The sequence below is a fragment of the Borostomias antarcticus genome (assembly GCF_949987555.1).
Source record: "Borostomias antarcticus genome assembly, chromosome: 7".
Taxonomy (NCBI): domain Eukaryota; kingdom Metazoa; phylum Chordata; class Actinopteri; order Stomiiformes; family Stomiidae; genus Borostomias; species Borostomias antarcticus.
In genome coordinates this window covers 27,449,389-27,462,858 of record NC_140240.1, presented here as the reverse complement: position 1 = coordinate 27,462,858, position 13,470 = coordinate 27,449,389, and the positions used below count along the sequence as shown (strand labels likewise).

The window sequence follows — 13,470 nt, the reverse complement described above, 5'->3', positions numbered from 1 at the left end:
CTCTCCCTCCCTCTCTCTTCCTCCCTCCCTCCCTCTCTCTCTCTCTCTCTCTCTCTCTCTCTCTCTCTCTCTATCCCTCCCTCTCTCTCTCCCTCCCTCCCTCCCTCCCTCCCTCCCTCTCCCTCTCTCTCTCTCTCTCTCTCTCTCCCTCCCTCCCTCCCTCCCTCCCTCCCCACCAACTATTTTTCTGTTACCCTCCAACAGTAATACTGTCTCCCCTCTAGTCAGAACTGTAAACATTTCCCGTTTCTCTCTCCAGAGCCAAGAAGCGGATGGTCGCGGCCCCCAAGGCTAAAGCCAAGGTGAGTGGCGGCCATCTTGCTCAATCAAGCGTCTGCTAGAGTTTAAGGACCTGAGGCGAAACGTCTTTACGCTGTCGACAGACCAGTTCTAACCCCCCCCCCCCGTATCTCCCTGTGCTCCAGGAGGGCCCTTGGATCCAGAGACCCCCGACCCTCCCCGCGGTCGCCCCGTCACCCCTGCCCTCCTCCTCCATGGCGGCTGCCGCCCGCCGCCCCCTCTCCTCCTCGCCGTCGGAGCCCATCTGCCTGTCGGACTCCCTGGACGAGGACCTGACGGCGCCCTCCGCTGGACTCCATCTCGCACGCGCTGGCGCTGCTCAGCAACGCCGCTAAGGGCCTGGGCCCCGGCGACAGCCCGCTGTCCCCCGCCCGCCCTCCAGATGCCCGCCTCCTCCCCGCCCGCCGTGGCGCCCCACTTCCCCTCCGCGCAGCAGCAGCAGCGGCCCTCTCCAAGATGGAGACCCCGCCCCTGGCGGCCATGTCCCTGCCAAGCCCCTCCTCCTCCGCCGTCTCCTCCATGACGACGCAGTCTACCTCTCCCTCCGTGTCGTCGGTGGTGCGCCTCCAAGCGCCGGGCGCCAGGGCCGGCGACGCCTACGGGCTGATGAAGGGGGCGGGGCAGATCCAGAGACACGGTGGCGTGGGGGTGGTGCAAGTCCACCGGCCCCGCCGGGTTGGCGGGAGGAGGAGTAGGAGGAGGAGTGAGCAAGCTCCACCTCCCGCCACACTCGCCATCCCCGCCCAAGCCACGCCCCCCTCCCACCGCCTCGCCCCTCCTCCCCCCCCACCAGAAGGGCTTTGGCGGTGGCAGGGCGGGGCCGGGCGCAGCCGTCGGCGTGGTGGCGATGGGCAAGGGCGTCGCCAAGGCGAACTGCGGCGTCGTCAGCAGCAACGGGGGTGGCCTGTGCGCCGCGCCCTCCCCCTCCTCCACCTCCTCCCTGCAGTCCCGCGCCAACTCCCACGTCGGCGCCGCCCAGTCCTTCTGCCCCCGCTCCTCGCCCTCCCCTTCCTCCTCCGCCTCCTCCACCCCCCCCTCCAGCTCCTCCCACCCCCAGGGGAAGGGCCCCGCCCTCCTCCTCCACCACCACCACCACCCCCCCCCAGTCCAACTTCATCACGCCCATGCAGGCCACGCTCACCAAGTCGTCCCACAGCAGCAGCTCGCCCATCATCAAGCTCACGCCCCGCCCCCCGGTCCCCGCCCCGCCCCTTCCTCCACCCCCTCCCCCTCCTCCTCCCCCTCCCACCCCCTCTCACTCCCCCAGATGATGGCCGGCCAGCACCAGTACACCGCCAAGACGTCCGGCGGCTTCCGCCCCCCCTTCAGCGTGCAGGGCGGCGGCCAGTCAAGGCGGGGCAGGGCAGCTACAGCTTCGCCGGGAGCCACAAGGCGCCGTCGGTCACCAACTCCAACAGCGTCACCATGGGCATGTCACCGGTGAGCAGCCCCTCCCCCTCCGCCGCCTCCGGCCACGGGCAGAGGCAGAGGGCGGCGGGCGGAGCCGGCCAGGGGAACAAGGCCGCCAGCAGCCGGGCGCTGACGGGGGCCATGGCCACGCCCCCGGTCACCTCCCACCTATCGCAGGTGAGTCGACCGTGAGGCTACGATAATTTAGCTTTTTTCATTAGTTTGTATTTTTAAATCGTTTTTAACTTTTTGTTTTCAGTTTAATTTTAATTAGTTAAAAGTAGTTTAATAAGCGGGTTTGCTAGTTTATTTTTTATTTTTTGAAAATGCTTAGTTAGTTTTTAGTTTAGTTTAGTTTCAGTATCTCGCGAGCTCACGTTGTTTCACACAACAACAAAATGGAGGATAGATTTCATATCTACCCAAAATATCAGCTTATGTGTGAAATGAAAAAGACTAAAACTAAAGACATTTTCTCTATAATTTTAGTGTATTTTAGTTTTGTAAACACACAATACAGTTTTCGTTAGTTATCGTTTTTTTCTAAAGCCCCCGTTTTTTTTTTTTACATTTAACTTAAATTTTTATTCACACCTAGTTTTTGTTTTTTAGTTTTCGGAATAACCTTGGTCAACCAAGGACAAGTGAGTCTTGAGTCCACATTCGGTGGCAGTCTAATCTCTCTCTGTCTCACTCTCTCACTCCCTCTCTCTGTCTCTCTCCCTCTCTCTGTCTCACTCTCTCACTCCCTCTCTCTGTCTCTCTCCCTCTCTCTGTCTCTCTCTCCCTCTATCTGTCTCTCCCTCTCACTGTCTCTCCTTCTCCGTCTCTCTCCCCCTCTCTCTCTCTCTCTCTCCCTCTCTCTATCTCTGTCTCTCTCTCCCTCTCCCTCTCTATCCCTCTCTCTCTATCCCTCTCTCTCTCTCTATCCCTCTCTTCCTCCTCTCTCTCCCTCCCTCCCCTCTCCCTCCATCTCTCCCTCCCTCCCTCTCCCTCCCTCCCTCCCTCTCCCCCTCCATCTCTCTCTCCCTCCCTCTCCCCCTCCATCTCTCTCTCCCTCCCTCCCTCCCTCCCTCCCTCTCTCTCTCTCTCTCTCTCTCTCTCTCCCTCTCTCTCCCTCTCTCCCCCTCCCTCTCTCTCTCTCTAGGTGTCGTCGTCGTCCCCCCTGCTGGGCAGCCCCTCTCTGCCACTGGGTTTCGGGATGCTGGGCGGCCTGGTCCCCGTCTCACTGCCCTTCCAGTTCCCCTCGCTGCTCAACTTCAGCCCGCCGGGGGCGCCGGGGGGCAGCGCCGCCAACTCAGGATACGCCCTGGCACAGAGCGAGCTAATGGGTGAGTCCTCCCCCCTCCGCCATCCCCCGCCAAGCGAGGGTCACGCCGCTATCTTTCGTCGCAGGCTCAAAACTCATCTCTTCAAGATGGGGATGCACCGATGCATCAGCTGATGTTGGTCTTGTAGACTGACATCTCTTTGCAAAACGTAGCCTACCCAGCTGCAGATTCAGAGAAGATCCGTGACGTAATGCCGCAAATGCACGTGTAGTTTGCTTTCAAATGAAAATGAAATAAAAATCCTTTCTTTGTTTCCCTGGCACAAAAGGGGGAATAAAAATAAAATAAACATCGGCCATCGGCCGGATGGTAATTTGAAACATCGGCCCAGAACTTTGCAATCAGTGCATCCCTACTTCAAGAAGTACTACAACGGTCCTCCCTCTTAACCAGCTATTGTATTTCAGATTGCTATTCTTGCACTTTGCCTTCAGCACTAGATTATGCTCTTAGTCACTTGTTTTAGAAAGAAGATGCTCTTGTGAGTTCTGTCAAGAAGTAGTACATTGGCTTTTCCTAGAGTTAAATTCAATTATTGTTAGTCGCTTTGGATAAAAGCGTCTGCTAAATGACTAATGTAATGTGTCTCTCCTCCGGTGCTTAGTGGAACTTCGAGTTTAATTCTGAACATTTTTGGCTGCTTTGCATGTTGCAACAGGATATGGAAAATTGTTCAATTGGTAGTATCAAGTTATTGTGTATTGGAGAATTTAATGGTATTTATGGCTGTCTGAAGATGAATTGAAGCCCTAGCCTGTGTATTTGTGGTACATATCAGTGTGTCCTATTGTGTATTGTTGTGTGTTTGTGTTGTGTGTGTGACCATAGTGAAATATAACAGCACTACTACCTCGTGTCTACTATGCTCCAGATTTCTCACTGTAACACTCTTGCCCTGTCTTGTTCCTTCATCCATCCATCCCCTCATCCCTCTCCTCCTGTTCTCCCTCCATCCCGTTCTTTTTAAACCTCGTCCCTCTCTGCTTTTACGCTTCGCTCGCTGTTCTCCACTTTCATGTTGTCGTTTTTTTTGTTCTACTCGTCTATTTGACCTGATCTCTCCTCGTCGTCCCTCCATCCCTCTCTCATCCCTCCCTCCATCTCTCCTCAGAACTGTATAAGAGTCTCCAGTCAGGGTCACAGGCTGCTCTACCTCCTCACTTGCAGCTTGCTTTCTCAGGTAAACTCTCCTCCTCCCTCCCTCTCTCTCTCTCCATTCGTCTTGTCGTTTAGTGTCGGGGAGGGTGTACCTCTCCCCCCAACACTTGGCGTCTCGTCCTCCAAACCCGTCAGCTTGCTACTGTAGATGTGGTTGGCATGCCTGTGTCTTCATGCAATACAGTAGAGGCATGCACTATGTTTCAACACACCCCTCCCACCATGACTCTGGCACTGTGTAACGTATAATTCTGCCCCCCCTGTTCAGATGCGAACCAAAGCCAGGGTGGAGACATGAAAAGGAAGTCCCACTGACCAATAAGAAAGGAGGACGCAGGCTAGAGACCAGCCAGTCGACATCACCATCCATCACTAGGGTGACTTTGATTGACAGACACAATGATGACGTAACAGAAGGAGTGGGAGGAGCCTCCCGTTTCTTCGGAAAGGACCTGACGAATCAAATTTTCCCTCACTATGACGCAGATTAATTTAATTGTGATTTTGTAATTGCTGGGTATTGACACAGAGTTGGGGTGAATTATGAACTGTGCTTTTTATTTTTCCTGTTTATTTTCCTCTTTTTTTCGTCAACATGTTTACATGACCGACCTTGATCACTGTGGAACGCGAGACGGAGAACAGGAGAGGGTACGCGCTATAATGTAATATTTGTATTTAAGTCAAAAGTTTAAAATAATTTGACTTTTTTTTTTGTTTCTTGCAGTAAAAACCAGATTGAATTTGAATTTAATACTTTTCTGTTCTTGGTGTTGATGGCTCATCAGTTGAGAGACAGTAGTCGTCTCTCCAATGTGGGAAATTTGTCGTGTCAATAGAGTACTGTTGAAAGTCACCTCTGCTCCCACAAATGACTGTTAAAGGTAGTAGCTAATATTAATATTGATAAATTATTTGTAATTTACACAGGGACAAAAAAAATAGTTTAGCAGTGTGTGTGAGAATGATCCGAGTGCGTGTATGTACATAAACATATATATAAATATACTGTATTTACTTTCCAGGTCAGTCTGTGCTATGCGAGAGTGTGAGAAAGCATATACCCTTCTCGGTGTGTCTGAATGTGTGTGTGTCTTCGCAGTGTGTGAATGAGAGTGTGTGTGTCTTAGTGTGCGTGTGTGAGCGTCTTCCCCTCTCTCGCAGTGTGTCTTTGGTGCTGTATATCACACTGGATGGACCTTTTCTGGAAAAAAGACTTGAAATGTTAAGCTGTGTTCCTCTGGAGAGAGGAGCCCAGTTCTGAGAGAGGGGGTAAATGTGAGATTGTAGCCTACTTGAATTTTTAGTTTACTTTTTTTTTTTTTTTGCTTATAAACTCAAAACAACTCAAAACTCATTCAATATAACAGCGCCTTTTTAAAGTTTTAAAAGAACTATGCAGGACTATAAATGCTCAATGCAAAAGTGCAAGTCGTCGCTTGGCTTTCAACCTCTGTCAGCTGTCAACTGTCAGCGTGTTTCTGGGAGTTGTGAATGTTTGTGTGCATTTCTGTGCGACATTTTGTGTCTGAACAGCCTTCCCTACTGAATACCTCTCTTGATACCGAGCTTACGATTCCCTTCTTCCGGTCTCTCATCTCGTAGTCCCTCGTCTCCTAGTCCCTCGTCTCCTAGTCCCTCAGCCATGTTCCTCTGTAATGTCCGTCTGACCAGCTGCATCAAGAACGGCACCAAAGATCAGTTCCTTTAGCGTTAGACGGGGGGGTGTATTTGGTCAGACCGCGCGAGTGGATGTGTATTCTGACGTTCTCTTCACAAATTATGTACCCATTTGTGTTTTTCTGTCTGTGGTCTGTCAGGATGTCATGGTGAATAATTTTTTTCTTTTTCTTCTGTGACTGGAGCAGGGGGTGACATTTTGAAGTTGTGCTTTTTGGGGAGGGTTAAAAATTTACATTTCACGGTAACTCGTTACTTAATTCGGTCTCCTTTTTGTAGATTATTTTTGTGTGTCGATTATGAATTAAAAAAAACTGGAGGTGGTTTTCAGTATGACTCACTCATTATTCTCACTCTTTACAATCCCATCGGGCCTTGGGACAAACTACACACATCACACTCGTCTACAATGAATATGCATCACACTCGTCTACAATGAATATGCTTTATTTTTCCTTTACAAAAAAATCACTGTCTAGAAATACAAGGTATACAAGAAATAAAATGGGAATATTTGCAGTTGAAATGTCTGGTTGTCAACAGCCAGTTCTGATGATCATAAAATAAGAGTTGACTATATCATGGATGTTAAAGCTTTTAACCAAATGAACTGCTGGAGGAGGGGGAAGGGGGGTGGGGGGGATTGGGCTGGTGGGCGGAGCAGAAGGCCCCACCTCTCATGTAGCTAGTTAATAACACTGATTTCTGGCCCACTCTCTCCCTAGGGAGGTCTGCATCAACGGGAGGCATGTACGTACACACTGGATATGATATGAAGCACAGCAAAAATAAAATACAAGAGTAAGTTAGTGTTTTTTTTTCTTTCTTCATCCTTTTGTTTAGGTTTCAAAACATGTCATACATACTGTACACAGAGTACTTGGTTTAATACTGGTGTACAACATGTATGGTCCACTTATGCTCTTATATAGTGTCTAAGGCACTTTAAAGAAACATACAGAGCTACTGTAGCATGGGAGTAGGTTTGAGCTCGCCGCTCCCCCCTCCTGAAACGACCATTTTTGTTTTATACAAAATAAAATCAAAATAAAAGGAAAGTGGGAGTTGATGAACATGGATAGTGTGGCTTGTTTTCAACATGGCAAAGGGGCAGTGGAGGCTTCCTGGTCGTAGATTACCGAGATCCTGCCGGGAGGTCTGTGTACTGTAAGTGCTTGGTACAGTAGGTTGATCACTGGTCCAAGATGAGACCCACGTAGTGGTTTACAGCCAGATTCCCAAACCAACACACAAAACTACACCTACGTTAGTGAGATGACAACTCCACCTTTTGAGTGGTACAGTATATTATCTTTATCTACTCAAAACAAAACGTTTTCTCTTAACATCCAGTTCAAACCTCCAGTTGGTACGTTTGATGGAACACCTGTGAGAACACCTGTGGGTGTGGGCGCTGCCAAAGATGCTGAGGGTTGTTCAGTGACGGGGGGAACAGTTCTGTTGTGCAGTTCTGTGCAGTTTCCAGCAACTCTCTGTGATCATTTCATCGAGGACCATCTGTCTGAGCAAAACACACCTGTCTTCCAGTCCAGGACACAAACAATAGTGTTCCAAGTGGCCAAAATACAAAAACAACATTGTTAACAGTTACCTCGGTGGCCTATGCGTTTCCTAAAACAATTAGCTTCTTTTAACGATGGCTGAGGTCAGACGCTATGTGGAGAGAAAACACTTTCACAGTAATACTCCCCCTCCCGCCAAGAACCTTCCGGAACGTGACTCGACCACGGATCCTCCGATGTTTCTGTAGTGTTTCCATGTAAAAGCGTGACAGTCAAAGTTTGTACACCAGAAAGAGACTCATGCAGTTCGAGAGCAGCTGGCAAGGAAGTCCGTGGGGGTGGGGCGTTTATCCCAGGAGGGGGGGGGGTCTATCATGGTTGGGGGGTGACAGTGGGGGGGTGACAGGGTGCAGGCCGGGAGATGGACATGGCTTTACGGGACGCTGCGTCCGTCGGTGAGGAGAAGACGACGACCAGGCGGACGTATCCTTGTACTCTATACACCGTCACGTGTTTCCAGTCTAAACACGTGCACGCAGGCTACCGCCATACAATACTCCTCTGTGCACGCACACACGCACACACACACACACACACACACACACACAATAAGCAGTTCATATGTGTAAAAAAACCAAAACACTTGTACCCTAAGTTGTAGTATACTCATTAAGCGGAGCACATAATTCCAAGGCTAGGAGGGAGGGGTCGGGGGGGGATATTAAGATGCAGTTTGTCGTTGTTGGAGACTTGCCGGCATAGCAGCTATGAGTAGACAGAGTAAGGCAGAGTTGGAGACCCCTGGAGGGTGGAGTGGATGTTGGCCCCCAGATACCCCTGGAGGGTGGAGTGGATGTTGGAGGCGCGGGCGGGCGTGGGTGGAGGGTAGTAAAGGTTGGCGGGGGAGGGGGGGGTCATTCTCCTTGTAGTGTTGGCTTGTGGACAGAGGAGGGTGGGCTGAGGTGGTGTTTGTGTCGGTTACTGTAGTTGGGCAGATAAGGGGGGTTGGGGGGTCTTATTCGGCGTTGGAGGCTTGCGTCTCGTTCAGGTCGCCGGAGCGGCTGTCGGCGTCGTCGTCTGACAGGTCGACGGAGGCGCCCTCGATCTGGAGGTTGCGGCGGCCGGCGCGTCCCGAGGGGAAGCTGACGGGGCCTCCGCGCCTGGCGGGAGACAATCACACACATGCACACACTTAACACACACACACTTACTACACATTTAGATTGCTAAGATACTGGGATCGATCATTCAAACAAAGCTAGATTAAAGCCAATTGCCCATCAAAAACATTGAAACGTTTCTTTAGTCTCTTTTAGTCCACGATGAGACCGTATCTGTCCAGGACGACCCGGAGTGTCTAGTATGTGATCGGTCGGTACCCGAGTCTGTTCTTGAGGGTGTTGGACCTTGCGGGTCAGTACCTGAGTTTGTGTCCCGGAAGCCTGGAGTGTCTAATACGGGGGTCGGTACCTCAGTATGTATCAGGGAAGTCCGGAGTATCTGGTACGGGTCGGTACCTGAGTTTGTGTCCCAGAGGACCCGGAGTGTCTGGTGCGGGTCAGTACCTGAGTCTGTTCTTGAGGGTGTTGACCTCGCGGGTCAGTACCTGAGTCTGTTCTTGAGGGTGTTGACCGCGCGGGTCAGTACCTGAGTCTGTTCTTGAGGGTGTTGACCTCGCGGGTCAGGCCCTCGCTGGCCTCGGTGGCGTCGTCCAGCTCTCTCTGCAGCTTCCTGCGGGAGGCGTTGGCCCGGGTCGCCTCCTCCTCCGCCTCCTCCAGCTGCCTCTTCAGCTGCTTCATACGAGAGTTGGCCTTCTCCAACTGAGAGAGAGAGGGGGGGAGAGAGAGAGGGGGGGGGGAGAGAGAGAGAGAGGGAGGGAGGGAGGGAGGGGAGAGGGGAGATAGAGAGAAAAAGAGGGAGGGGAGACAGAGAGAGAGAGAGGAGGGAGGGAGGGAGGGGAGAGAGAGGGAGGGGAGACAGAGAGAGAGAGGGAGGGAGGGAGGGGAGAGAGAGAGAGAGAGGGAGGGGAGACAGAGAGAGAGGGAGGAAGGGAGGGGAGAGAGATGGGGAGAGAGAGAGAAAGAGGAGACAGAGAGAGAGAGGGAGGGGAGAGAGATGGGGAGAGAGAGAGAGAGGAGACAGAGAGAGAGAGAGAGAGAGAGAGAGGAGACGAGAGAGAGAGGGGGGAGAGAGAGAGAGGGAGGGAGGGGTGAGAGAGAGAGAGGGGAGATATATATAGAGAGAGAGAGAGGAGACAAGAGAGAGAGAGGGGGAAGAGAGAGAGAGAGGGAGGGAGGGGGGAGAGAGAGATAGAGGGAGGGAGGGGTGAGAGAGAGAGAGAGAGGGGAGATATATATAGAGAGAGAGAGAGAGAGAGAGAGGAGACGAGAGAGAGGGGGAAGAGAGAGAGAGAGGGAGGGAGGGGTGAGAGAGAGAGAGGGGAGATATATAGAGAGAGAAAGAGAGAGAGAGGAGACAAGAGAAAGAGAGGGGGAAGAGAGAGAGAGAGAGAGGGAGGGAGGGGGGAGAGAGAGATAGAGGGGGGGAGAGAGAGAGATAGAGGGGGGGAGAGAGATAGAGAGAGGGAGGGAGGGGGGAGAGAGAGGGGGAGGGGGAAGAGAGAGAGAGAGGGAGGGAGGGGGGAGAGAGAGATAGAGGAGGGGGGAGAGAGAGATAGAGGGAGATAGAGAGAGTCATCTCATCAGCCGGCACCATCCATCCCTGACTCCCCTCAGAACAGGCGTCCCTGGTTGTTGGTTATTTCCTCCCGGCGCTCTCCGCTCACCTGCTCCTTGTACTGGTCGGCATGGCGACGCTCGTCCTCCACCTGCATCACCACCTCCTTCAGTTTTTTTTCGGTGCGTCGGACGATCTTATTGGCCGCGGCCCTCTCTCTGTGTTGTCGTCGGAGAGAGATAAGGGGGTCCGGGGTCAAACACGACTCGCACTTCACAGAGACAAAAAACGAGCTCCCGGAAAGAGCAACGCTATCAGACACTGGGAAGGAATGAGCAATGAGCTGGAACTAGACAGCATGGTCTTCTAACAATGGCCTTAACAGACCATGGATAACAGAGATATACCATTTTAACTGTGTCTAACGGTGGATAGGCAGTTTTGTAGTTGCCTACAGAGATGGAACCTTTACACCTGGCATAACACACAGTATATAAAATATATTGGTTCCAGCCTCCATGAACAAAAACATTTGTTAACTAACAAAAAAAATGGAGCCCTCATTGTTACATATAATTTACTGTACAGGATACAGCTCTGATTTAACCATGTGGTGTGTTATATTGTGTGTTGTAGTGTCCGTGGTGTTCTGTCGTTGTGTGTGTGGTCTTCTATCGTCGTGTGTGGTGTTCTGTCGTGTGTGTGTTTGGTGTGTGTGTGTGTGTGTGTGTGTGTGTGTGTGTGTGGTGTATGTGTGGTCTGTGTGTTCCTTTTTAATAGGAGCTATCTGGTGTGCGGAACACCTCATCAACAAGAGTTTGTGTTCCAGCCCCCAGCCTAGCGCTGCGTTCACATGGCAGACTGTGTTTGCGCGTTGCTTTTCCTTCCCGTCTACGGAGCAGCACCCTCGGAGCCTTTCGCCGCGCTGCTCCGCCCAAGCCAGATTGTCCCGTCCTGTCGCTTGGCAACAAATGGCGTCGGCCAAGGGCAACGTGGTGGCGCCTCGCGTTTTTAGCAGCACTCAAAATCCGCCGTGTGAACACAACCTAACAGGCACAGTGGCACTGCCTAACAGGCACTGCGCGCGTCTTTTGAGTATATATGTTTGAGTATATATGTTTGAGTATATATGTTGTACTGTTCCGCTCACTTGGCCTCCTGCTCTAGCTGCTCCTCCAGCTGCAGGATCTTGGCCTCCAGGGCGGCGATGGCGGCCTTGAACTTGGACTTGACGGCTCCCTCCAGCTCGGCCAGCTTGGCCTTCAGCTCCTTGTTCTGGCGCTCCAGCTGCTGCCGGGCGCTCTCGCTCTTCTGAGCCGCGCTGCGCTCCCCGGCCAGCTCTGCGTTCAGGGTGTCCACCTGGGAGAGGGGGGGGGTGGGGGGAGAGGGAGGGGGAGGGAGGGAGAAAGAGGGAGGGAGAGAGGGGGAGGGAGAGAGGGAGAGAGGGAGGGAGGGGGAGAGGGAGGGAGGGAGGGAGAAAGAGGGAGGGGAGGGAGGGGAAGAGAGAGAGGGAGGGAGGGGGAGAGAGAGGGAGGGAGGGAGGGAGGGGGAGAGAGAGGGAGGGAGGGAGGGAGGGGGAGAGAGGGAAGGAGGGAGGGAGGGGGAGAGAGGGAAGGAGGGAGGGAGGGGGAGAGAGGGAGGGTAGGGGGGAGGAGGGAGGGTGGGAAGGGGGGAGGGAGGGGGAGGGAGAGAGAGAGGGAGAAGGAAAGCAGGTCACTTAACGTGATTCTATACTACGCAGGCCTCACTGGACACATACACAGGACAGTGTGTGTGTGTGTGTGTGTGTGTGTGTGTGCGCCTGTGTCAGCATCACACACCTGCATGGTGGTCTTGCGGAAGCGGTCGTTGAGCAGCTCCGTGTTGCTCTGCTCCTCCTCCAGCTCCTCCTCCAGCTGCGAGATCCGGGCCTCCAGCCTCCTCTTCTCCTCCAGCAGGGACGACCTGGAGCACGCACACACACACACACACACACGCACACACACGCAGAACACACACACACGCACGCGTTGCTCGTCTAACTCTCATCTGAATGATGCGGTCGCTTCTCGAGGGAGGAGGTTGACTCACTTTCCAGAGGTGCTGTTGGAGATCTCGTCCGCCAGCTCGTCACGCTCCTGCTCCGCGTGGCGCCGGGCTCTCTCTGAGGCCGCCAGGTCCTAAACACACACACACACATCAGCAAAAAGGCGCGCGTGTGTGTGTGAGAGACAAAAGTGCGCGTGTTCTCCGCACCTCCTGCAGCTGCAGGATCTCGGCCTCCAGGCTCTTGAGCTTCTTCTCGTTCTCCTTGGACTGGGAGAAGATCTCGTCCCGGGAGGCCCTGGCCTCCTCCAGCTCCCTCTGGTAGTCCTTCATCTGGGCCTGGACACGCACACGCACGGACACACACACGCACGGACACAGATCTTAAAACATACATTTTTAACGTTGCTTTTACCACGTAGCTCATATCCTAGTGTTTCTAAATTTGCTTTCTCTGTTTTGATAGTGTAAATTAGAATAAAAACCTAGAATAAAATCTTTAATTTTGAATTATTTCACTGTTTCTTTTAAATCTGTTCTCACTGTGTTTCTATGATTTATGTTTTTATCCCTCTCTTTTTATGGAAAGCACTATGGGCTACATGAATGAATGGTTCCATATAAATAAAATGACACAGGAGAAGTGTCACAGCTCAGACCATCTGCGCTCGTTGGGCTTTTATGTTCTGTAGTCCGTGTGTTTTTTTGGGACCCCAAATATCTTTGTGATGCATTTACCCCAAACACCACCAGGGTAGCATTCTTCCACAGAACCGTTGTGGGGTCAGAGGATGGTCTCCTGCATCTCTGGACCAGGACGCGGTACCGGCTCCTACCTGCAGCTTCCTGAGCTGTTTGATGGCCTCGTCCCTGGCCTTGTTGGAGGCCTCGATCTGTCCCTCCAGGTCCTTCAGGTCCATCTCCAGCTTCTTCTTGGCGGCCACGGCCAGCGCCCTCTGCTTCCTCTCGTCCTCCAGCTCCGCCTCCATCTCCCGCACCTGAGGGAAGAGGGGAAGGGTCACGCGTAGCGGATGAAGTGTCGAAAGCGACAAAAAGTTCTGTTTGTCTGTTCGGGCCTATAATGAGTTCAGCGAGTTTAAATTTAAATAAAGTTTAAGGATGTAGGGCAAATCCAACCGGCCATGGGCATTCCCTGAAAGAAGTAACATGGTGGTTGAGTGTGACACTCGCCGGTTGTCTTCAGGCAAAAACAAAACAAATGTACGTCATTTTACAATTATTCAGTCATTAAAATGACCGGTTGAAAATAGGACTGTAAATTTAACATGCCTACTTCTCCGAAACAAAAGAACGGACATTTTTAATACTTTCATCGTGCTTCTTCACTGCCCTCTTGTGCAAATATG

At 52.3% G+C, this 13,470-nt stretch overlaps 1 protein-coding gene and 1 pseudogene across 2 annotated transcripts in view; one reads left to right on the top strand and one right to left on the bottom strand.

Annotated features, from left to right (window-relative positions):
- LOC311311678 (ubinuclein-2-like) overlaps positions 1–6,163 on the top strand; it is a 12,766-nt pseudogene extending 6,603 nt beyond the window's left edge. The window contains exons 13-18 of the transcript XR_014631350.1: positions 260–302; positions 426–744; positions 925–1,887; positions 2,858–3,041; positions 4,153–4,221; positions 4,468–6,163. The product of XR_014631350.1 is annotated as a ubinuclein-2-like (transcript). The remainder of the gene's footprint in view (positions 1–259; positions 303–425; positions 745–924; positions 1,888–2,857; positions 3,042–4,152; positions 4,222–4,467) is intronic.
- A 2,254-nt stretch (positions 6,164–8,417) lies between these two features.
- The window catches only part of LOC311311443 (myosin-10-like), a gene marked incomplete at its 3' end in the record, with an annotated part of 60,260 nt that continues 55,207 nt past the window's right edge, over positions 8,418–13,470 (bottom strand). The window contains exons 36-43 of the mRNA XM_084441158.1: positions 12,940–13,101; positions 12,314–12,442; positions 12,149–12,237; positions 11,899–12,022; positions 11,229–11,437; positions 10,188–10,296; positions 9,050–9,222; positions 8,418–8,562 (exon numbers count right to left, since the gene is read on the bottom strand). Of these exons, the coding sequence (XP_084297284.1) occupies positions 8,418–8,562; positions 9,050–9,222; positions 10,188–10,296; positions 11,229–11,437; positions 11,899–12,022; positions 12,149–12,237; positions 12,314–12,442; positions 12,940–13,101 (1,140 nt within the window). The remainder of the gene's footprint in view (positions 8,563–9,049; positions 9,223–10,187; positions 10,297–11,228; positions 11,438–11,898; positions 12,023–12,148; positions 12,238–12,313; positions 12,443–12,939; positions 13,102–13,470) is intronic.